The sequence below is a fragment of the Tyto alba genome, unplaced genomic scaffold, assembly GCF_018691265.1.
Source record: "Tyto alba isolate M040663 unplaced genomic scaffold, T.alba_DEE_v4.0 Super-Scaffold_32, whole genome shotgun sequence".
Classification (NCBI taxonomy): domain Eukaryota; kingdom Metazoa; phylum Chordata; class Aves; order Strigiformes; family Tytonidae; genus Tyto; species Tyto alba.
Window position 1 is genome coordinate 1,354,250 of NW_024881307.1, and position 21,600 is coordinate 1,375,849.

At 56.0% G+C, this 21,600-nt stretch overlaps 2 protein-coding genes across 8 annotated transcripts; one reads left to right on the forward strand and one right to left on the reverse strand.

The window, feature by feature from the left end:
* Window positions 1–1,850: 1,850 nt before the first annotated feature.
* TMEM218 (transmembrane protein 218) lies at window positions 1,851–5,034 on the forward strand. The gene is made up of 3 exons (XM_042800528.1): window positions 1,851–1,977; window positions 2,054–2,156; window positions 4,486–5,034. The coding sequence occupies exons 1-3, from the start codon at window positions 1,868–1,870 to the stop codon at window positions 4,618–4,620; spliced, it is 348 nt and encodes a 115-aa protein (XP_042656462.1). The 5' UTR covers window positions 1,851–1,867; the 3' UTR covers window positions 4,621–5,034.
* Window positions 5,035–10,137: 5,103 nt separating this feature from the next.
* On the reverse strand, window positions 10,138–20,527 carry SLC37A2 (solute carrier family 37 member 2). Of its 7 annotated transcripts, XM_042800519.1 has the most exons (20): window positions 20,451–20,527; window positions 17,964–18,045; window positions 17,775–17,862; window positions 17,304–17,382; window positions 16,955–17,090; window positions 16,423–16,499; window positions 16,171–16,337; window positions 15,732–15,769; window positions 15,310–15,492; window positions 15,032–15,122; window positions 14,891–14,953; window positions 14,292–14,377; window positions 13,321–13,369; window positions 12,962–13,035; window positions 12,428–12,506; window positions 12,238–12,335; window positions 11,837–11,901; window positions 11,526–11,574; window positions 10,957–10,989; window positions 10,138–10,474 (listed from the first exon to the last, which is right to left on the reverse strand). In XM_042800519.1, exons 1-18 carry the CDS (start codon window positions 20,507–20,509, stop codon window positions 11,532–11,534), a joined length of 1,557 nt encoding a protein of 518 aa, XP_042656453.1. In that variant the 5' UTR covers window positions 20,510–20,527; the 3' UTR covers window positions 10,138–10,474; window positions 10,957–10,989; window positions 11,526–11,531. The 7 variants fall into 7 exon arrangements, with proteins under 7 accessions (XP_042656453.1, XP_042656457.1, XP_042656454.1 ...); XM_042800523.1 differs by lacking the exon at window positions 11,526–11,574; XM_042800520.1 differs by lacking the exon at window positions 10,957–10,989.
* Window positions 20,528–21,600: the final 1,073 nt, after the last annotated feature.

Genomic DNA, 21,600 nt, shown 5'->3' on the forward strand with positions numbered 1-21,600 from the left:
TCTTCGGCCATAAAATCTAATCTTTGCATTCAACTGACCAGCTGCTGGAGCAGTCCCATAAGGCAAACCCCCACCAAGGCATTTCTGAGAGAAGGGGAGAGGCTGAGATAAGAGAGGAGGACGTTTAGGATGCTGTGTTTCATTGCAGATGGGTTGAAGAAACTTCTAAGGAAGGTTGTGCTTGGAAATATCACACTGATGAGGTTGGTTTTCCTGGTTACCTTCTCCCAGTTCCTTAGCTGTGGATTTACGATTTGCCTCTGTTGTGCTCAAAAAAAAAAAAAACAATAGCCCTGCTGCAATTTATATGTGCCATATAAATAAATATTATAGGGATATTTTGGAGTGTGTTGGACTGCTGGGCATCATTTCAACTCCAGATCTTAGTGCCTGAGTTACCATCAGTCTGATTGTACTGGATACAACAAATGGGAATGGGTTAAAGATGTCATTGTAAAAGCCACAGCTAAATGACAGAAGGGAAATTTTAGTAAAGGAAAAGACTTGTTGGCTGATGGACAAAAATTATCACTTTTAGATGGAAAGGCAAAGGATGGAAGAGGAATGGCAGAAAGAGAAGGGTCTCTTTGAAAACAGGGCTATGAAGAAGAAATTTGGGGTTTTACAAAGAAATGGGAAAATACAGAAAAGCAAGCAGAGATTCTCAAACAACAGAAACAAATTTACAATTTCTGATTGCCAACAGAAGCAGGAAGCACAGGGAATAATGGAAGAGAAGGGTTGGAAAAACGCTGGCGAAGACGGACATTGCCAACGTGGGGTTTGCAGGGAAAAAAATACCTTCTCTGATGGGATTAGCAGCATGAGATGGTGTGGGAAGGAGTTTGCTATCAAACATACGCTTTTAATATGTTGGCAGCCAGTTCCTATTCGATGCCAAATAAAGGCAGGTGTCGGAGACAGTTTGTGCTCTGCTTGCTGAACTGGTTGATGTCACACTGGTGACTTTGATTCCATCGCAGGAAAAGGCAGGTCGGTGCTGCGCAGCATAATTAATCGCCGGTTTATTCCTCCCATTGAAAGAAATGACAGGAAGAAAACAGCAGTTACATGACATTTTATGCAGTTAGATCATCAGACTTCAAGCAGATGAGAGGAAAGCTGAATATATCAACATACTTATTTTTTTCAGGTTAACTGGTAGATGAGCCCTGAGTACTGGCATAAAGTCACCCACCAAACCACACTGGCCAGAGTCTGATGGGTGAGATGTGATGGGGAAGAAATAGGATTTAAAAACAGTCAGAAAAAAAAAATGGGTTTAAAATGGAAATCCTCCTTGTCTGGGTATTAAAAGATGCTTGGTGCACTGACAAACCTCTTCGGCTTGTCTTGGAGGCCCTCGGCCATCAGCGTGGCTGTCCCATAGCAGTGCAAAACCCAGCTGTGTTTGCATTAACCAAATCCACCTGATTTGGGCTTTCATTTGGAGGTGAAGTATTGTGGAGGTGAAGACAGGTACCTTTCGGGTTTTGAGGGTTGAGACCTTGCTCGAGCAGAGATGCTCCCCGCAGCAGGCGGCTGGCGCCGCAACAAGCGATGCTGCGTTAACTAAGCACCGATCCGTCTGCAACGGGGCGGGGGGAAATTGCCGGGGAACCGGGAGCACCGCTCCGGACCGGGATTGGGATTGGGATTGGGATTGGGATTGGGATCGGGATCGGGATCGGGATCGGAACCCGTCGGCGCGGCCCCGCCTCCCGCGGCGCGGGAAAAGCAGCGGCCCCGCCCCGCATCCCGCGCTGCAGCCAATGGGAAGTGCCGGGCGAGCGGCGTGAGGCGCTGATTGGCTGGGCGGCGGCGGCGCGGCGCGGTTGCTAGGGGGAAGCGGCAGCGGCGGGGCGGCATGGCGGTCACGGCGTTGGGCGTGGGGCCCGGCGTGCTGGTGCTGCAGGCGATCTGGGGCTCGGCGCTGCTGCTCTGCCTGGCGCTCTCCCGTGCGGCCGGCCGGGCCCGGTGAGCAGCGGGAAAGGAGGGCGGGAGGGTGGGGATCGGGCCGGGCCCGGTGCTGAAGCCGCTCCGGTCCCTGTAGGTTCGCCGCGGCGCTGGTGGCGCTGGGAGCCGCCGGCCTCAGCGCTGCGCTGCTGCTCTTCCCCCGGGAGGACGAGCGGCCGGCCGCAGCCGCCACCGAGGAGGTGAGCCCACGCCGCGGGCCAAGCGGGCCGGGGGGGGTGGCGGCGTAATGGTACCTCAGGGAAGGCCCCAAGTGCCGCCCCCAGGCCCCAGGGATGAGCCTTTACCTCACGGATGGGCCCCAAGTGCCGCCCCGACGCCCCAGGGATGAGCCTTTACCTCACGGATGGGCCCCAAGTGCCACCCCCAGGCATGAGCCTTTACCTCAGGGATGGACCCCAAGTGCCGCCCCGAGGCCCCAGGGATGGGCCTTTACCTCAGGGAAGGCCCCAAGTGCCGCCCCCAGGCCCTGGGGATGAGCCTTTACCTCAGGGATGGGCCCCAAGTGCCGCCCTGAGGCCCCGGGGATGGGCCTTTACCTCAGGGATGGGCCCCGAGAGCTGCCCTGAGGCCCCGGGGATGGGCCTTTACCTCAGGGAAGGCCCCAAGTGCCGCCCTGAGGCCCCGGGGATGAGCCTTTACCTCAGGGATGGACCCCAAGTGCCGCCCTGAGGCCCCGGGGATGGGCCTTTACCTCAGGGATGGGCCCCAAGTGCCGCCCTGAGGCCCCGGGGATGAGCCTTTACCTCAGGGATGGGCCCCGAGGCCCCGGGGATGGGCCCCAAGTGCCGCCCCGAGGCCCCAGGGATGGGCCTTTACCTCAGGGATGGGCCCCAAGTGCCACCCAGAGGCCCCGGGGATGGGCCTTTACCTCAGGAATGGGCCCCAAGTGCCACCCAGAGGCCCCGGGGATGGGCCCCGAGGGACACCATGAAACCCCCCAGGGTGAGCCTTTACCTCAGGGCTGGCCCCGGCCGCAGCCCCGAGGCCCTGTGGATGGCCTTGCGCTGCCTTCTCGTCATTTGTGGCTCCTTCTCGGGTGCAGGCTGTACTGCCAGTAGAGCAGGGATCTATTTATTTCTTTAGCAAAATCCCTTCTGCACTTGTGAGGTTTAGCTCACGTTCCCAGGCAGGGATTGCAGTTGTACTTCCCAGCTCAGCCCTGAGCCCCAGCAGCTCCTGTTCCCTCTCTGCCATTCCCTCTCGCAGCTACGGCTCTCCATGCTCCCGCCTGCCTCCTTCTTCCAGCACACCCCGGAGCATGCCGATAGCCACGTGGCAGGTAGTTTTGATAATTTTCCCTCTAGTTCTGCAGCACTTCACTTTTCCCCCAGCTCTCTTTTCTATTTTAAGGCCCAGTAACTGCTCTTCGTCTCTCTGGTAGGTTATTACCACGCTCGAGCGTGGAGCCATCTGTGTTTTCAGGCAGCCCCTTGTCTGCGTGGTCAGGCACAGGGATCTCCCCCAGTTTTGGGTAACCTTAGGCTGCCTGCACGACTGCTGCCTGAGCTGCCATCTTGAGCTTTCCCAGAGCTCCTTGGGCTTTGAATACAAAAAGTTTTGTAGCATTTTAGGTGCAGTTTCTTCTGTTCTATTATTAATGCACATTAATTATTGCTCTTCTACATCTTGATCTGTGTAAATCCCTACTAAAGATACTTGTAAGCTTTTTCTTTTCTCTGCCTTGCATGGGACTCGCTCATGTAAAGGTTGGAAGCAAGATGAAGGGCAGCCGAGTGCATGTTTGTGCCTGGGAGGCCAATAGAATTAGAAAGCTTTTTTTTTTTTTTGCCTTTTTTTTTCCCTGGATCTTCAGTTGGACTGGACCTGCCCTGACTATCAATAATACATGACCTGGGCTTTCTGCACCGAAACTCTGCTAATTGGCTAATTAAAAAGTGAAACGTGCAGAAGGAGCCAATGTTTTACTCACAAGAGACTCTTTCTGCAGCAACACCAAGGATGAGCATGTGCTAATGTGATTTATAAAACTGAGCTGGGGGTGAGCGAAGCTCTGGTGTAGTCTCAGGAGCCGAGAGGATGATTTCATAACCAACCTTCTCGCAGTTGGTTTGTCATTGTGTCTTGCCTTGCTACTATGTCTTCTTTTTTTTTAATCTTTTTTTTTTTCTTTTTCCCTCCATTTCCCTTCTAAAAGGGGGAAATTTTGAACAGTTCCTTGCAGGGCAGGGAGGCTTGTGGCTAGAGAGAGCAGCTGCAGGTTTTGACTCATGTTTCTTCCCTGTGCTCAGTACTGTGCTGCTTCTTTCCTTCACATTAGCTTTCCCATGAGTGGCTTTTTTCAGAGGAAAGAGATTCTTCCCCAATTCCCACAGAAAGCACTCATGTCAGGAATGAAAAGTGAGAGGATAAATCTGGGAAAACCCCAAAGGTTTTCCTCCTGGGGTGATCTCTGACAATACTCTTTTCCAGGACATGGAGTGTTCCCTCTGAGCTCTGGGAGCCGCCAGAGACTGTAATGTTTGGGTTTTTTTTTTCCATTCTCTGCAGATTGTGGACACCTTGCTTATTGGCCGCTTCATCCTCCTGGCCCTGATGAGCCTGGTCTTAGTTGGGTGCCTGTTCCTGCTCCTGATTTACCACCTCATGGACCCAGTGTACGCCAAACCACTTCACAGCAGGTAGTGGCAGCTGGAGGCAGCGATCCCCGTGAAGAGGAAATCCCAATTTCATGGCAATAAACCAGGAAGGGAGACCAGGAGACTGTTCTGGAGGTGAATGTGTCGATTTTTCCGAGCTCAGAAGGAGCTGGCAAAGCAAGTGAAGTGTGTCGCTTGCGCCCAGCGCAGTGTCTTTCATCTTTAAAAGCAAAGTTTGGACTGAGCGTGAGTGCCTTCCTCTCCAGGGGTGTTCAAGCCTCTGCAGACTGCAGAGGTGTTTTAACCTCTCTCTTCTCTTTTACAGGAGAGTTGAAATCCAAGCACTTTGTACTACACTTGATTCAGTGAATTGAACTGAACTGGTTTGTTATAGTTATCCACAAGAGATGGCTTGTTACTGTTTCTTTTTCCCCTTAGTTTAATAAAACTCTAAGAGAAACCCCTGAGTTGGGCTTTATTTATTCTCCAGAAATGTCACCTTTTGCCACCCTTTGACGGTGTCTCTAAAAACCACCTTTTCCAGTGACAGATGCGGGGTTTTCTGGAAATTCAGCATGTGATTGGGGATTGTTGGGGATTGTTTTCTTTGACTGGAAACCTGAGCCTTTGGAGTGGGGAGCGAACAGTGTACAAAATAATGCCAAAAGGGGCAAATTAACCTCTCTGCTCTGCAAGGATGCAGAGGAAAGCCAGGTCTTGCCTCCCTGTGCTAATGATCCTGCTAGCCCATGGGAAAAAACCTATTGCTCTTCAAGGACTCTGCTGATACCTGAGTGTCTCCCACGTGTGTCAGGACCCCAAGTTGCCACTCTGGGTGGGGAGCCGAAGGCTCATGGTTTCTGCTACCCTAAAATATGAAACCATTGCTCACACTAGTGCAGATCACTGGCTGAAGCCAGTAGTCAACTCGAATACCTTTCCTCCTGGGGGGGGAGAGGAGGAAAAACCCCCTTTTTATGTTTTTCAGCAGCAGCAATGGGGTCAAATCCCATTTTTCTCCCTATTGTTTCGTGGAAGCAAGGGGGAACATCCCTGCTGAAGCAGAGCAGGGTGGCTGGGCCAGGCTGGCAGATACCTCGGCCTCCTGCCTGTGCGGCAAATCAATCTGTTGATAGCAGTGGCTCGCACAGGCTGGGTGTCTGTACTTAACCAGCAATAATTACTGCTTTGTGCCGTCTTAGCCATCACTCAATAGTGACGGTTTGTGCTCTTGCATGAAATCTCACAGGGCTTTAAAGTTGCTTGCAGGCAGGAGGAAGGCGTTTCGGTGAGCTGGAGCGCTGGGTGGCTGCTGCGGAGCAGGGAAGGAGCCTTTACTACCCATACTGTGCCGGCAAAGCTTCCCACAGGGGCCCTGTAGTAGCTGAGTGAGGTGAGTTACGTGTCGGCTTGCGTTTCCCAGCCCCGGAGGGATGGAGCCGCTCAGCCTTTCACAGCTGAGCGGGCAGCGGGTATTGCGGTGAGGTTGAAGCTGAGTGTGAGGCAGTACTGCAGCCTTGAGATGTGTTCAGGGGCAATATAGCCAAAAACCCGAGGGTAAGAAACTCAGGTCTCATACAGACTTTTTTTTTTTTTTTTTTTTTTCCCCCCCCCCCATTTTAGAGACTTTAATTTTTTTTCCGTTTTGAACTGAAGGTGGTGAACAGTAAATAAAAGAACCAGCGAGCTCCTTCCAGCACTGTTCTGCCAGCTGTCAGTCACAAAATATCGCTATCAGGATATGAAAGATTAATAAGGCAGTGCTAGCGGGCTCAGAGACAATGCTTCCCCTGCAGAAAATGCCCCAGCACCCAGGAGCCCTAACTCGGTCAGCTAAAAACGTGTAAGTACATTTAAAAAAAAGTCAGAGGAGAGGTGTTTCTCCTTTTCAAGGCGCGTAAACGCTCAATCCCTTCATATCCTGAAGCCTGTGTCCAAGGGAGTTGAACTACTGTGTTAAGGAACACGCTGAGCATTTATGCAACACAAGCGCGTCAGGTCTCTTGGTGATTTTGAAGTCACGCCTGAAACAAAATTCATATTTAATTCATCGTCTTAATAACATTTATGAACACGAAGCTGGTCTTGCAACTCGCTCCAGCGTCGCACCTGCCGTGTCTGTATTCCTTGTGCTTGTGCAAAGGCTGGTTCGGGAGAGCCGCGCTGAGGCCGCGGCAGCAAGCCGTGCCGCTGGGGACAGCGGCACTTTGCCAGGCTTCAGGTCCAACAAACGGGGAAACCGCGGCAAAAGCAGCCAGGGCAAGAAAAAAACCCCACCCTCAAAGCAGAAATGTGAAGCTTCTTCCAGTTTTGCGCTGTAAATGAACCCAAGGTATTTGCTTTTTCTGTCCCCTTAATCCGTTTGTAACAAAAATCAGTCAAAAGGCTCATCGTGCAAGGGGATGTTTGGGGGGGAGAGTGGAAAGCCACGCTACAGGAGAGAGAAGCACAGCTCCTGCCCGAGGAGGCCATTTCAGTGCTTTCCCAAGAATCCCATTAACTGGGGAAAGAGCCCCATGTGTTCTCTCTCCCCACAAGACTTTTTGAGCTCCAGCCTCATCCTTCGCCACCCTTGGCAGCAGGGAACGACCGGCTGGATGAACTTAACCCTGTCTCTCTCTGTGTATTTATTTATTCTGGGCAATTCTGCTTCTCCCTGTGCAGGGGCTTTCCAGACGGTTCCTGTTTATTTTGGGGAAAGGAAAGACCACGTCAAGGAATTGGTATGAGCCAGAGCTGCTTTCCAACCAGCCCCTAATGTTGTTTTTTTTTTTTACTGCTGTCCCTCACCCATACCTTCAGCTCCTGGAGGATAACCTCTTGCTAGCACATCCACCTCCATCTAGCACCTTGATCATTTGTTGTTTTTTGTTTTTTTTTTTTTTTTTTCTTGCAATTAATGTGTAGCAAGAGGGTGGGTTTGGCTTAAATCCCAACCTCTCAGTTGCTGGCAAAGGTGTTGAGAGCTCGGAAGAGCCCAGGAGCTGTGCTCCAGCCCAGCTTTTCTCCCCGAACTGTGAGCAAATGATCCCAGCTTTCCTATTGCAAGCTGGGAGCACTGGGTGCTCCGTGTCCTGAGGTGCCAGCCTCATGCAGGTGAAAAATCACACTAAAGCCCAGCGAAAGAAACCTGCTGTGCCAAAAGGGGTGTTTGCACAAGACGCTGTGCATGCCAGGAGGAGGGTGGCCAAACTGCTTTCAGATCAGGTGGTCAAAAAAGCCCTTTTCCTCCCCCTAAAATTCAGTGTGGCTCATTAGAAAGGAGCAGGGATGCTCCCACAGTGGGGTGCTGGTACCCAGCTTGTCACGCAGCCCGAGGGCAGCTGCTCCCTCCTGCCCAGCGCCAGGTGGTGAGTGGGGATGGAGGGAGAGCAAGTGTCCGCAGGAGAAGCTCCTCTCCTTGATTTAAGGTCCTTGAATGATGACAATTCCTCACGCCTCGTGCTGCGCTCTGCCGGCACTTAATTACCCTCACTGGTAAAAGCCGGCCTCTTATTTCCACCTTGACTTTGCTGACTTCAGCTTCCCTGCTGTTGAATCCCACTTTGCCTTTGGCTGCTAATTAAAAAGCCCTTCAGCGTTGGCCGGCTGCTCCTTGCATGGGTAATTACGGCCCGTGGCCCAGCCACCTCTTCACCCTCACGGCAGCCCGGCGGCATTCCCCCCAAAACACGCGCAAGACGGGGATGTTGCCGCGGTGTCACCTGTAGGAAAACACCCCGGGCTCTGCGTTTACCAGCCGGGCTCCTCGTGAGCTTGCTGCAGGCACGATGGTTTTCCCCGGCCTCGGGTTTGCGCTCTCCTGGCTCGCCCAGCCTCCTCACCGCCGCGCTGCGGAAGGGGAGAAGCAGCGGCCCCTTCTCCGCTGGAGGAGGAACGAGGCGAATCCTGCAGGCTTCTCCCAGAGGAGCTTGGCTCCATTCAAACAGCCCAGTGGCTGGGTGAAACCCAGGGGATCCCCCCCCCCCCCGGCCTTCCCGCCCACCCCTCGCTCTCTGAAATCTCAGCGAGATCTGGAGTTTTCTTTGGCGTTTGGCTCTTTTTTTTTTTTTTTTAAGTTTAAAACCGCCATGGGCCATCTGCCCTTTCTCCTCGCTCCCGGCAACGCAGCCAAGGCTGCTCAGACTTTCCAAACACGAGTGGGATGCAGACCAGCCTAAATTTGTCCCGGAAAAACTGTGAGCAGCTGAAAGAATAGGCAGGAGGTGGGGGAGCGGGGAAAAGGAAGAAAGGGGAAAAAAAAAGAGCCACCAAACTTGCTTTTGCAATAACCCCGTTGTGCGTGTGTCAGGGCTTGTGGGATTTTTTGCTTGAAAATGTGTTTCAAGCCCACCCGTACTCCTCCACAAGGTGGATGGCAATTAAGCAAAGTGAAAGCTCGGTCACATACGCACTGAAATCACCATTCTCAGCCCCGTGCGTGGCACCTCTGCCGGCGGCCCCGTTTGCCAGGAGCCCTGCAGCCTGGGGGTGCCACGGTGTCAGCCCTTTTGTTTCTGCTGAGAACTGACCCTGTCACGACATCTTTCCCTATGGCTCTGTCGGGGCCTGCCCTGGGGTGGGGATGACTTCCCTGGGAAAAAGGGACAACTGGGGACTTGGCTTTTCTCCTGCTTTCTCCACAGGGGGATCTGCAGGCAACCAGGGAGTTTTCAAGCCCTGTCGAGTTGCTGGTTCCACCTGTGCCGCCCCATCGCCTCACAGGGGTTTACAGGGAGCTGATCCAACTGGTCAGCAGGTCTTTTTTTTTTTTTTTTTCTTTCTTCTTTCTTCTTTTTCCCCTTTGCTGATGAAATCAGCACTTAATAAAATCACATCAGGCCCAGATGTTTTCTCCTCGGGTTAAGATCCAAGGAGGTGAAGTCAATTAGAGTTCAGATTTATACCGGGCACAATCACAGCCCCTGGCACCCAGCACTGCTCTCTCCGGGGCAGAGCTAGAGCCTGCCAGGGCACAATCCACGGCAACACACCCCACGGCTCACAAATGCCCCATGCACCCTGGCTCCAAACTTGGGGGGGGGGGGGGGGGGCCTCCCAGACCCACCTCCGCCGAGGGGACCCCCCGAGGCCAGCGGCACTGGCTTAACCTCCCGGGTGCCTGTCGCATGGCTCCTTCTAATTAGGGGGTGTCTAACGAAGGCCATCAGCTGCCCGGGCTGGACTGAGGGCAGCCACGGGTGTGTGAGCAGCTGCTTGTTGTGGCATAGCTAGTGTGGCTACGGGGCCTTAACGGTACGAATTAGGAATTGTAATACTCAGGAAAAAAAACGCTGGTTTGTTTTTTCTTTACAGTGGGATGAGATGAGGAGCAAAACCAGCTCAGTGAAAAGCCTGGGGATATCCTTTACGTAGAACAAGCAGCACTTTGTCAGCGTGGCAGTGCCTTAAGTGATTTTGCAGTCCCCCTGGTCCGATATCCTGAAATACCGACCACCAGGATGGGGCAGGCTTGCAAAGCAGAGGCAAAAAAAGGAAAAAGCAAGAAGGGCACAATCATCGCTTCCCCAAGTTCACACAGACCTGGCTGAGCCCCACCAGGAAAGGGCATGGAACGGCAACATAGGTTTTCCATGGTTTTATTAATAAAACGGCCAACGGCGAAGAGTTGGCCCAGAAAACCCGTCAGCCTCGGATCGCTCCTCGCCGCCGCCTCCCTCCGAAGCAAACCCACAGAAGTAAACCCACAGTGGCAGTACAAGCCCACGGGGCCGTGCCTCGGCTCTGCCGAGATGATAGACACGCTCCTGGCGAGATAAACACGAGATAAACACGCTCCTGGTGAGATAAACACGCTCCTGGCGTGCCCCTGCCTCTCTCCTCCCTCCAGGCCTCTCAGCTCGGGGCGGCTCGCGGGGCCGTGGCGGGGGGGGGGGGGGCCAGGTCAAAACTCCTTAAACCTGCGGGGAGAGAAGGGAAGTGGCTGAGCATGGTGGGTGCCGTCCCACGGGTGTTGGGATAAACGCTGGGTGCTGCCGGAGAGATGGAAAGAGAAGACGGCTCTGCCGGGAAACTCCGGCCCCACCTGCACTGCCAGCCTGGAGGAGAAGCAGGTGCAAGGAGGAGATCCAGCCACCATCTTGTCTCTGCCCAAAGCCGAAACATCCCCCCCCAAAACCACCGCCCCCCCCCAGCATTTGTGCCTCCTCTCTGCAAGCTGCTCTGGAGACAATGCACTCCCCAAAGCCCTCTCAGGCGTTGCAGAATTTCCACCAACTGACCCAGCTGCTTCCCCCATCGCAAAACAGCCGGATTTTGGTGCAAACAGGGACAGTGCCAACCCAGCCAGGACAGTCCTCGCCCCAGACAGCCCCGATGCAGGCGAGAGGAGCCTGGCAGCCCTCCACTGGTGGCCAGAGAAGGAGATTTGGGCCGCACTTACCGCAGCGCGAGGCCCAGACTATTGGTCTTTCACCTGCAAACACAAGACATAAAGGACCAAATGTTCGCAGGGGGTTCAGGGTCTGGCACCCTCATCACTGGGACTGGCTACGGCCCCTTCCCCTCAGTGCTCACAGCAGGGCTTCGGCGGCAACCGGAGACAGGCTAGTGCTGATTTGGAGATTATTTATACCCTCTCTGCAGTGATTTGGCCACAGGTTTGATTAGCGAGCCCGTATTCTGTGTAATCAAGCTCATTAGCACAGGTGGGAAAGTCAGCCTATAAATCCTGCCATTTCAAGTGCATTAATCAATACCAATCAATCAGGCATCTTGGCTAACATCTCGTAAGTGAGCTGGAAACAAGGACGTGCTGCCCACCCCCTCATCCACACTCTCTTCCCTGGCCATTGCAACGTGATCCTTTTATTCCCCAATGTTGATCTCAGCCCTTAAATTATCAGCAGAGTGGCTGTTTCTAGGCTGAGCCTGCCCAGCAAAACTCGAAATCGGGGGGGAATCAGGCTTGCGTTTGCATTTAATCCTCGGGGCTCAAGCGGAGATACTCACACCAAGCTACTTCCCATCCAGCACTGACTCTGTTAGCTGCACGCTAGAGCTACAAAGACACAAGGATGGCATGTTTAGCACCGAGAGAGTTTCACGGCTAAACTCCCCTGGGTGCTGCCCTGGCTCAAGATGGAAACGTCTCACAGGAGTGAGACGGGCGTCAGGCAGGCAGCCTCGCGATTCCCGACGCGATGCCCACGCGGAGATGCAGCAGTGACAGCAAGGGATAACAAACGTCTTTCTGGAGGGGCACCGACACCTTGTTTTGGCACCAGGGGACCGGAGGCCACCCCGGGGTGGTACGTACGTACCCTCTCTTCCTCGCCATGTAGCCGCACCACCCACGGACCTCTTTGACCACCACGCGAGCGAGGAGCTGCAAGAGGAAAGGGGGGGGGGGTGTGGATTAGCCACGGGGACAGATGGCTCTGCAGCCACCACCCTCGGCGTGAGCGTTTCCATCACCGGGAAATAAATTTTAAGGCTCTTCCTAGGGAAAATCACACGAACTAAAACCACGGGTGGAGGAGGTCATTGGGAAAAGCCAAGGAATGGACGCAGAGGTTTGGAGTTGACACAGGGCTTTGCAAGTCGCCCTGTGCCTAGCTGTCTCCTGAGGACTGTCCCTGCCCTCCGCTGGCGAGCAGGCAGCTAAAAGGGGGCCCTTGAATAGCCAGGGTGGCAAAACGAGTCCAGCCGAGGAGGGACCTACCAGGCAAGCCAAGACATCAGCTGCTATCAACATGTAGAAGACGTTATTCCAGCCCGTGGGGGAGATGAGCCCTGCGAGCAGCGGCCCTAGCGCAGCACCTGCAAGGGCACATGAACCACGTTAGGAGATGCCCTGCTCACAGGGGCGAGGGGACCAGGACCCCGCTCAGCATCCCCCCAGCCGTACATACCTACGGATCCTGTGCCATCAATAATAGCCGTGACAGTAGAAAGGGCTTTGGCATTTCCTTTGAGAGACTCGTGGGTTCCCTGTAGGGACAGAGGAGTAAAACATAAGGAGGAAAAGCAGCCAGCAAGTCCTAGTGTGAGGCAGCAGTTTCCATGTATCCGACCCAGCCATGGAGGGGAAGACTGAACTCGGATGCTGCCTGCAGCCAAACCACGGCAAAACCAGAACTGCCAACAGAATCATCAATCCCAGGTGATTTCCCAGTAAATTTTTCCACTCTGATTGTACTAAGAGAGTGATGCAGCAAGGCTGAAGCAGAGTCACGTGGCCAAGGTAAAAGAGCAATAGGAAAAAAAAGCCGTGTGTTTAAGGGAGGGTGTGAACAACAGCATGAGGTGTGACAACCCTGGGCTTCAGAGGCATTGAAAAACAAAGCTAAAATGCCAAAAATCCCAGCAAACATCCCTCCAGAAAAGAGGGAGCAGCCTTTGGGTGCGCAAGGGCAGCGTGGCGGGGCCTGAGGTGCGCTTCTTACCAAATCTGCCGAAACTGCTGTTGTGATGAGAGCGTAGGGCCCGTTAACCAGAGCGCCACAGACAATCAGCATCGCTGTGAGGGACGAGATGGCCACGGAGGTACCCAGGAAGAGATGAAATCTTTAAGTGCAGGGAGCAGCAGGACGTCGGGTCCATAGCCCCCGGCCCATGTGCGGACATCGCTGTCCTGCGCATCCACCGCTTGCTCATCTCTGGTTTCCCCCCCGCCCCCAAGGAGATCCCACCCCGCAGGCAGCGAACGCTCATCCAGCACCACCCTCTCCCCCGAATCCCAGACTGGGAGCCTGGCTCAAGAGGAGAAATAAAGGCAGGTGAGTCCACAACAGTAGCCCCTTACCTATTGATGTGCCGATGCCGTTCTGGCCAACATGGTTATACAGGAACAGCTGGAAAAAAAGACATGAGATGAACCAGTTATGGCTATTCCAGCTGTTTTCCTAAGCATTTTCCCTGCAGCAGCACCCTGGGGAGAGGAGGGAGAAGGTGAGGACCTGAATTATCGCCAGCGCCGAGATTTGCAGGACCCCCCCCCCCCCCCCCCGTCACTCTACGTGGCGTCTGAGGAGGAGCGCCCCAGCCGGGGGTGGGGAGCCGAGTGCGCCCTTGGCTCCGCGTCCCGTCGTCTGCCTGCCAGATGAAATACCTGGCAGTTGGCAAACAGAGGTGCTGCTGCGATTTACGGCCCGGCGAGGCTCACGCGCCTCCCTGCCGGCTGCAGCCAGACGGTAATTTGCCCCGCCGGCACTATCCGGGGGACGCGGACGTGACGCGGCCTCTCCGCTTTTCAGCGCACGCCAGCTCCTTCGGAGGGGAGAAGCTCGCAAGCCCGAGCCAGCCAGGCTTGGATTACAGCTAATTAGCTGTGTTTTTTTTGCAGCAGCAGCAAAGCCAAACAAGCTCCGTGCAGGTGCTTGGGAAGGACGTCCTGGCTAGGCGCCGGTGGAGCATGAGGCCATTGGCGCAGGGGATGCAAAGCAAAGAGATGAAAGTTGGAGCGGCTCGGTGGGACCCCCGAGGCTTTAAGACAGAGCAGGGTTAGGGCAGGATGGAGGAAAAAAAAAACAAGCCTAAAGAGGATTTTTTTTTAGCTGTCAAGGACTCTACAGCCCCCTCCCAGCCTCCAGATCTGGACGTCCACCCCGGCAGCATCTGGGCATGTGGGTCGATCCCAGCTCTCATCTCAGCTAAGCGCATGACCGGCTTATCCCAGGCACTTGGGAAGAGGAAGGCAGCCGTGACTCAAAGAAGCTGGAGGAGAGGAAACCCCCGTGACCGTTTTTTTTTTTTTTTCCCCACGTGGCAACGCACCATGGGAGCAGCGATGACCAGCATCACGCAGCACGTGGTGGCCCTGCCGCCGGTGTAATCGGAGATGAGGCCAGCAAAGATCCCCCCTGCAAGAAGGAGTTGCAGGTGTCAGTCACACCGCCCCAGCGGCAAAGCTCCGCCCTGGCTTAACCCAAAATCCAGTGGGATGCTGCACCATGATGCTCCTTCATCCACCATCTTTTCAGCAAGATGACCCCCAAGGTTAAACATAATATCAGAGTGCAGAGTTTTGATTTATCCCTGCTGCTTTCTCCTTGCAGATGGTTTCCCTACACCTGCATGCAGCTCTGGTGCCCTCCATACTTCCAAAATATATTATTTCTCCAAGCAAAAGAAGAGCCTGAGCAAGCAAAACCCAAGGAAAGGTGTTGCAATGGTCACCTGGATGGCAAAATAAAAGCAAGGGGCATTTGCTACCTTCTGAGTGCTCCAGAGGCCGAATGATCCTCGCTACCGTGCTCCAGAAAAAGAGATGGTGTTACCAATAAAGCACTCCCATGGACGAGACTTCCCATCAAGGCCAGGATCGTCCCCAAATCATCCCTGATCCACCCCCTCTGCTTGGGTACGTGACAAACCTAGAATGCCCCCGACGTCAAAGAGGGTTGACAGGTCCCCGGCTTCCTTGGCACCGAAATGAGCTGTGGGGGGGAGGAGAGGGGTGAGGAGACGCTCCCCTTGCCAGGCTTGCTCCCGTCTCACCGCCCTCAAAAACTCACCGACGTTCACAATGTAGAGGGGCAGCCAGTACAGGAAGGTGTAGCTCACCAGCTTGGCAAAGAGCAGGCAAAGGGAGAACTCCACCACACCCTGGGAGGAGCAGAGAAGATGTCAGAGGAGCCTTGTCCCAACCTCCTCCAGATGGTGGTTTTGGTTTTTTGTTTTTTTTTTTTCCCCAATTTCCTGATGTGTGGACACCCCATCGATGGGGTGAGCTGCCCTGGCTTTGCTCTTTCCTCCATCCCCATCAGGATGCAAGGGGCCTCCCGTGACTCACGGGTATCCGGAGCGCCCCGAGGAAGCTGATGGCTTCGGGCTCCTCAGCTGGCTCCTTGGGGCTGTCGGAGCGATCCGTGCTGCTCTGGCCTGAGATGCTCAGTGGCCCCTCGTTGGAGGTGACCGCTTCGGGATCCTTCTCACTGGTGGTCGCTCCTCTAGCATCCTCCTCGTCGGAGGCCATCTAAAAGCAAGCCAAAAAGCAGGAGGTGTGGCTCTCATTGCTGGAAGGGGCTGAAATGTCAGATGCGCCGCCAGGACGTGACCCAGAGGGTGCTCACAGCAGAATAGCAATGAGCATCCTCCACCATAAACCGAACATTGCTCTCGCTTCTGATGTTACGACCTGACACCCCAGTTGTTTTTGTGTGAACTGAGCAACCGCGCATCTCAGGCCAAGCCCTGGGAATCAGTTCAACTCACGTGATGCAGGGGCGGACTGCAGCCGACGTCCTCGGGATCTGCAGGGAGAAAGATCCCGTGAGAGCCTGGACTGGCCCCACGCCGCCTGCTCGCCCTCCAGCATCTCGTGCTGCAGGGGAAAAACATGGGGCTGGGACACCCCCCAGGGCTGGGCTGCATCTCTGTGTACCCGCTTCCCGGCAGCCAAAAAAAAAAACCAAACAGTAAAATCCCAAAGGGCTTCCCAAATGTTTCCTAGAAAGACTGGCACAGGGGCTGAGCCTGCCTGGATGACCCCACAGGATGCTGAGCAACCCCGTGGTGGTCAGGTCCACATCCCTGCTTGCCACAAGCTGGTAATATGTATTTGGGGCTGCCAAAACCTCTTGGAAACGGGTAAGGAGAAAAACTGTGGCTTGTGGCACCACTGATCTGCTGTGCTCTGGATCACACCACTCACACTCCACGAGGAAGAAGAAGCAGATGATGCCCATGACAGCGATGATGATGCCGGGCACGATGAAGGACAAGCCCCAGGCAGAGGAAACCCAGACGCCGGCGATGAGTGACCCTAAGATGTTGCCAACGGAGGTGTGCGAGTTCCAGATGCCCATGATCAAACCTCTCCTAGCAGGGACAGATCCGGGGTCAGCGGGCTGCCACAGCCAACAAGGACCAGGACCAGGGTGAGACACACCAGCAAAACACTCACTTTCCCTTCCCGAACCAGTTCCCGACGCACGCCACAACGGAGGGCCAGCCGGTTGTCTGCACCAGCCCATTGCAGACCTGGCAAGAGATGGGCAGCATCACACAGTGCCCTCGGGCACCTGGCAAGCACCCACCCGAGCCACGGAGCAACCTGTGCCGTTCCGGGCAGCCAGGTTCAAAAAGAGCCACCCTCATCCCAAAGCTGTGAAGAAAACACTTTGGTTTTTTGTTTTTTTTTTTTTTTCCCCCCACTGGAGCAATCTCCGAGCCGTTTGCACTGTCCCCCTGGCTAAATTGGGAGCGACTGGTGTTGCCAAACCAGCCACCCACCCTGCTCAGCGAGTTGGGCGCGCCCCAGTGGTTTCGGCGCCCACGCCACCACGCGCAACCAGGTTTTGCGGGGAGTGGAAATGCCCAGCATTCTCCCGCTTTGAAGCTGGGCCGTCCTGACCCCCAAACGGCACCAAAAAAAACTCCCGTGAGGCCGTGGCGGTTAAAATCCAGAGCCTGGGCGTCCTCCAGCGCGGACACACCTGCACAACGATGAAGTACCAGAGGACGTGAATGTCCCAGAAGTAGCCGAGGCCGAAGAGCGCGGTGAAGAGCCCGCTCAGCACCATCCCCCCCGACAGGTAGTAGCGCAGGGGGAGGCGCTCCCCAAAAATACCGCTGCGGAGAGAGGGAAGAGCGAGGACGGGAGCTGTCACAAGTGATGTTGCCGACGGGCGTTCGCACACCGAGCCAGTGCCCGAACCCCAGGCAGCTCCCGGCGCCCAGCTGCTTTCCCGTTAGCACGACCCCCAGCCCCGATGGAAACCAGTTTCCTGGCGGACTGGTGTAAACGGGTGTGCGGGAGGAAAGGGGTGTAAAGGACCTGGGTACCTGATGAACATCCCGATGGCGTAAGCCACCAGGAAGGCGTTATCCAGCGCCCCGAAAAGTTCCTTGTAGTTGTCCTCATCTGGAAAAGAAATATTAGGGCCGTGTCAGCCTGGCCCCCCCCCCCCCCCCAGTTTTGTTTTCCCTCCTCGTGGTCACGGGCTTGTCCTCGTCCTCCATCCCCAAAACCCTCCTCTCCGGTGGGTGGTTCTTGGAGCGTGACGGCTGCCGTCGGCGTCGGGACTCGGCCCCATCCCGGCCCCAGTTTCACCACCCACTGCTGCCCTTTGGCCCGGGCGCACGGGGCAGATGCGTGCTGCTTAATTACCTCCGGGTGCCTAATGAGTAGCCAGCCCCCTGCCAAAACCTCCGGCCACAACTCGGCTTAGGACGTGGGGGGGGGGGGGGGAGCCTGTCCCAGCTGTCATGAGGGTATTTTTTGGGGTGTCTTGGCGGGGGGGGGCTCAGCCTTACCAAAGGGTGCCCAACTGCACCACGTGCTGCTGTTGGAGTCGTTGCGGGGGTTCGGCCCCAAGGCTGAGCAATTGGGGTGCAGCTGGCTCTGTGGGGAGAGAGAAGGGGTGAAATCAGGATGCTCGAGGACACCCTCCCCCCCTCCACATGTCCCCCCCTCCCCACGGTTGGAGCGAGGCTGGCGCTAACCTTGACGATGCTGATGGGTTTTCGGGAGAGGTGGTAGCTGGTGTAGCAGAGGAAGGTCAGCACCAGCGTCAGTCCCCGATACCTGTGGGGTAAAGCGAGCAGAGAGGTCAGGGTTGGTGGGGACAGGGATGGGGACAGGGATGGGTCACCATCCCAGCTGGAAATGCCCAGCCCAGCGGGGATGTCCCTGACATCTCCAGCCTTGGCGTTAGCCGTTTTGCCTCTCCCCAGAATTCATGCTTTTTTTGGAGAAAAATATCAGGTAAGGGGAGCGAGAGCCACCACCGGGCCAGGTTGAATCCGCTTAAGATGCAGATTTGAGATGTGCACACACAACTCCGCCACAATTTAATCCATGGGGTCTTAGAAACGCAGGGGAAAGGGGAGAAAGGGGGTCGTTTCTGCTTGGTTCCCCCCCCCCAGAATATCCCTTCATCACCAAACGGGGACTCTTTGGCCAGATCGGTGAGGTGAGCCCACTCGGTCCAGCCAGCGGGGAGGCAACCAGCCCGCCCAAAATGTGGCCAAGGATGCGACGTAAAAAGACCAGTTGAGTTTTTTTTTCGGGGGGGGGGGGGACACACGGGACTAATCATTGTTTCCCCTTCCTCGAGCAGCCATCCCAGCAAACTGTGGGGTGAGCAAGCACCTTCCCCCCGTCACGGGAGGAAACGGGGCACAACGTGGCTGATTCATCATCGTTCCCAGAGTTAAAGATGAACTGGAAAAAAAAAAGGAGGGGGAGTGAATGCCCCAAGCACTACCCGCTCCAGTTCCTCCACTGCATAGAGACTTTATCCCTTTTGCTTTAATTAAATGCAGGAAAATGGGGGGAAATAGGGAAAACATGGGGCTTGGGAATGGGGATGCTGCTCCCAGTAAAGCTGATGGATAAAGCCTGGAGAATCCCAAATAGGATCCAGCACCCTCCAGAGCGGAATGAGCATCACCAAGGGGCCCCATCCTGAATTTAGGGAAGGTATTGCAGAGGGTTTTATGGCAGCACAGAGGATGTGAGCACTCAGGGGTGGCTGTGGCATGGAGAAGTGTCACGGGGTTGCTCCTTCAGAAAGAGGAAAAAAAAAAAAAAAAAAAAACCAACCCAGCAAAACCCTGCCTTTTGTTTGCAGTTTTAGCCCATCCTGCTCCTCTTTGCAGTTTCACTTCACAAAACTGCAGCGATTCCAGACACGCTGGAAATCCAGGGCAGCTCTCTGCTCTGGGGTGCCGGCTCAGAGACTGCACTGCAGCTGAAAAATTCCTGGTTCCCACCTCAAAAAAATACCTCAAACCCCACTCCTCCCCCAAAAAATCACCACTGATCACTGCAGGGCTGCTCCAAGGGGAGCAGAGAGGCCACTGTGAGGAAGAAGAAGAGAATCTTCACGTGCGGTACCCGACTTAGCTGGATGGTTGGTTTGTTGCTTCATTTTGTTGTTTTTTGGTTTTTTTTTTTTTTTTTACCCCACGTGTGCTGGCAGGGAAAATTGCAGCTGAAGGAAAAGCACGGGGGGTGTTTGGCAACAGGCTTCCAAAAAATAAATATATTCAGTAAAATTAAACCCACAGCAGGCTCGTCACCTCACCAAAAAGTGGGGGCAAGCGGCGGGATCTTGGTGCTGGCCACATTCCCCCCCAGTTTGGGGCGTGAGGGCCTGGCACACGCGGAGGGACGGCTCGAGGCTCGGCGGGTGCTGCCACCCATCTCGGGGTGTCCCCCCCCTCCTGTCCAGCCCCACAGTGTCTGAGCGGGGCTCGGGGCCGGTTCCTAGGTCATGCCCAAAACCCCGGGCTCGGTGCCGGTGCTGCTCTGGAGCCGGTCTCACAGTGGACCCAGGGCTGGTCCCTGGGCAAGTGACCCCAGGTCCAGGGCTGGTCCTTGGGCAAGTGACTCCCAGCCCAGGGCCGGTCCCCATCCCGGTACTGGTCCCTGGGCAAGTGACACACGGTCCAGGGCCAGTCCCCGGGCAAGTGATCCCCAGACCAGGGCCGGTCCCCATCCCAGTGCTGGTCCCCGGGCAAGTGACACACGGTCCAGGACCAGTCCCCATCCCGGTGCCGGTCCCCGGGCAAGTGTCCCCCATCCCGGTGCCGGTCCCCATCCCAGTGCCGGTCCTTGGGCAAGTGACCCCCATCCCGGTGCTGGTCCCCGGGCAAGTGACACACGGCCCGGTGCCGGTCCCCATCCCGGTGCTGGTCCTCAGGCAAGTGTCCCCTATCCCGGTGCCGGTCCTTGGGCAAGTGACCCCCATCCCAGCGCTGGTCCCCGGGCAAGTGACACACGGCCCGGTGCCGGTCCCCATCCCGGTGCCGGTCCCCATCGCGGTGCCGGTCCCCATCGCGGTGCCGGCCCCCATCGCGGTGCCGGTCCCCATCGCGGTGCCGGTCCCCATCGCGGTGCCGGTCCCCATCCCGGTGCCGGTCCCCATCCCAAGCCCGGCTGCCTCGGTCCCCGTGCCCCCCAGCCCGGCGCAGCGCCCCGCTCACCGGCTGTCCCGGGGGAGGTCGCGGAGCAGGCGGACCCCGGGGGCGAGCGCTGCCCTCATGGCGGGCGGCGGCCGAGCTGCGGGTCCCCCCCCCCCCCCCCCCCCGCCGCTCCTTTTCACCGCCCCGCCGCCCCCGCCCCCCGGGCCCGCCCCGGCTCCTTCCCCGGGCACAGCCCCCCCAGCCCCGGGGCGCGGAACCGGAGCTTCCTCTCGGGCCCCTGCTCCGGTTAATACACAAAAAAATCTACTTAAAATCCGGCTCAAAAAGCAAAGTTGGGCAGCGGGGGGGGGGGGGGGGGAGAGAAGGCCCAAGGGGGGAGTCGCCTGCACCCCAGCCCCGGCCCAGGATCTTCCCCGGATGCTGTTTTTTTCCAGCAGAAAAGGTTAGTTTGAACTTTTCCCGCATCACTCCCTGAAAGGGCTTTGGTGCCCTGATTTCAGCTGAGCCCCTCCAGCCTTGGTTTCGGGTTTATTTGCAGGGATTCTGGGAGTCCCACGCTCCTCTGCCGCAGATTTCACACCAGGAGACGTGTGTCCCTCCCCCCCCCCCCCCCCCACTCTCAAAGGATCCACTAGACACAGCTGAAGCAGAGCCAAGCAAGGTCAAGACCACGACAAGACCAGCAACAGCTTTATTTAACCGCAATTCCTTTGAAGTAAGCCGCAAACCAGCCCACAGCCCTTTGGGGGCTCCTCCAGAGAGGTGGGAACGGGGGTCCCTGGGCTGCGAGCAAGGGCTTGGGGTCCTGCCAAGGAAACGTTTGTCCTCAGCTGCCCCAGCACTAAGCCCTGCCCTGGAATCAGCTGAAAACAACACATTTACAGCTCCAGTCCTTTGCTTCCCCCGCCTCGGTGCATGCAAAAACCTCCCGGGCTGGATCCTGCCCTTTAAAAAAAAAATCTACTTCAAACACCCCGTGTCAGAACTGCGGTGTCTTCCCCTGACGCAAACAGCGGTTAATAAATAGCACCAGCCCCCACGAATAAGGCGGTGAATGATTCTCCAGTGGGAACGGAGGAGCAGCCTCTGGCTCAGCACCGCTCTGCTACCTCTGGACCAGGGTCCTGAGTTTGCTTCACGCCCGGCGGGACGGTGCCAGGGAAAAAGAAATCACCCGCCACGCTCGGCCACCCATCCTTCCTGCCGTGGT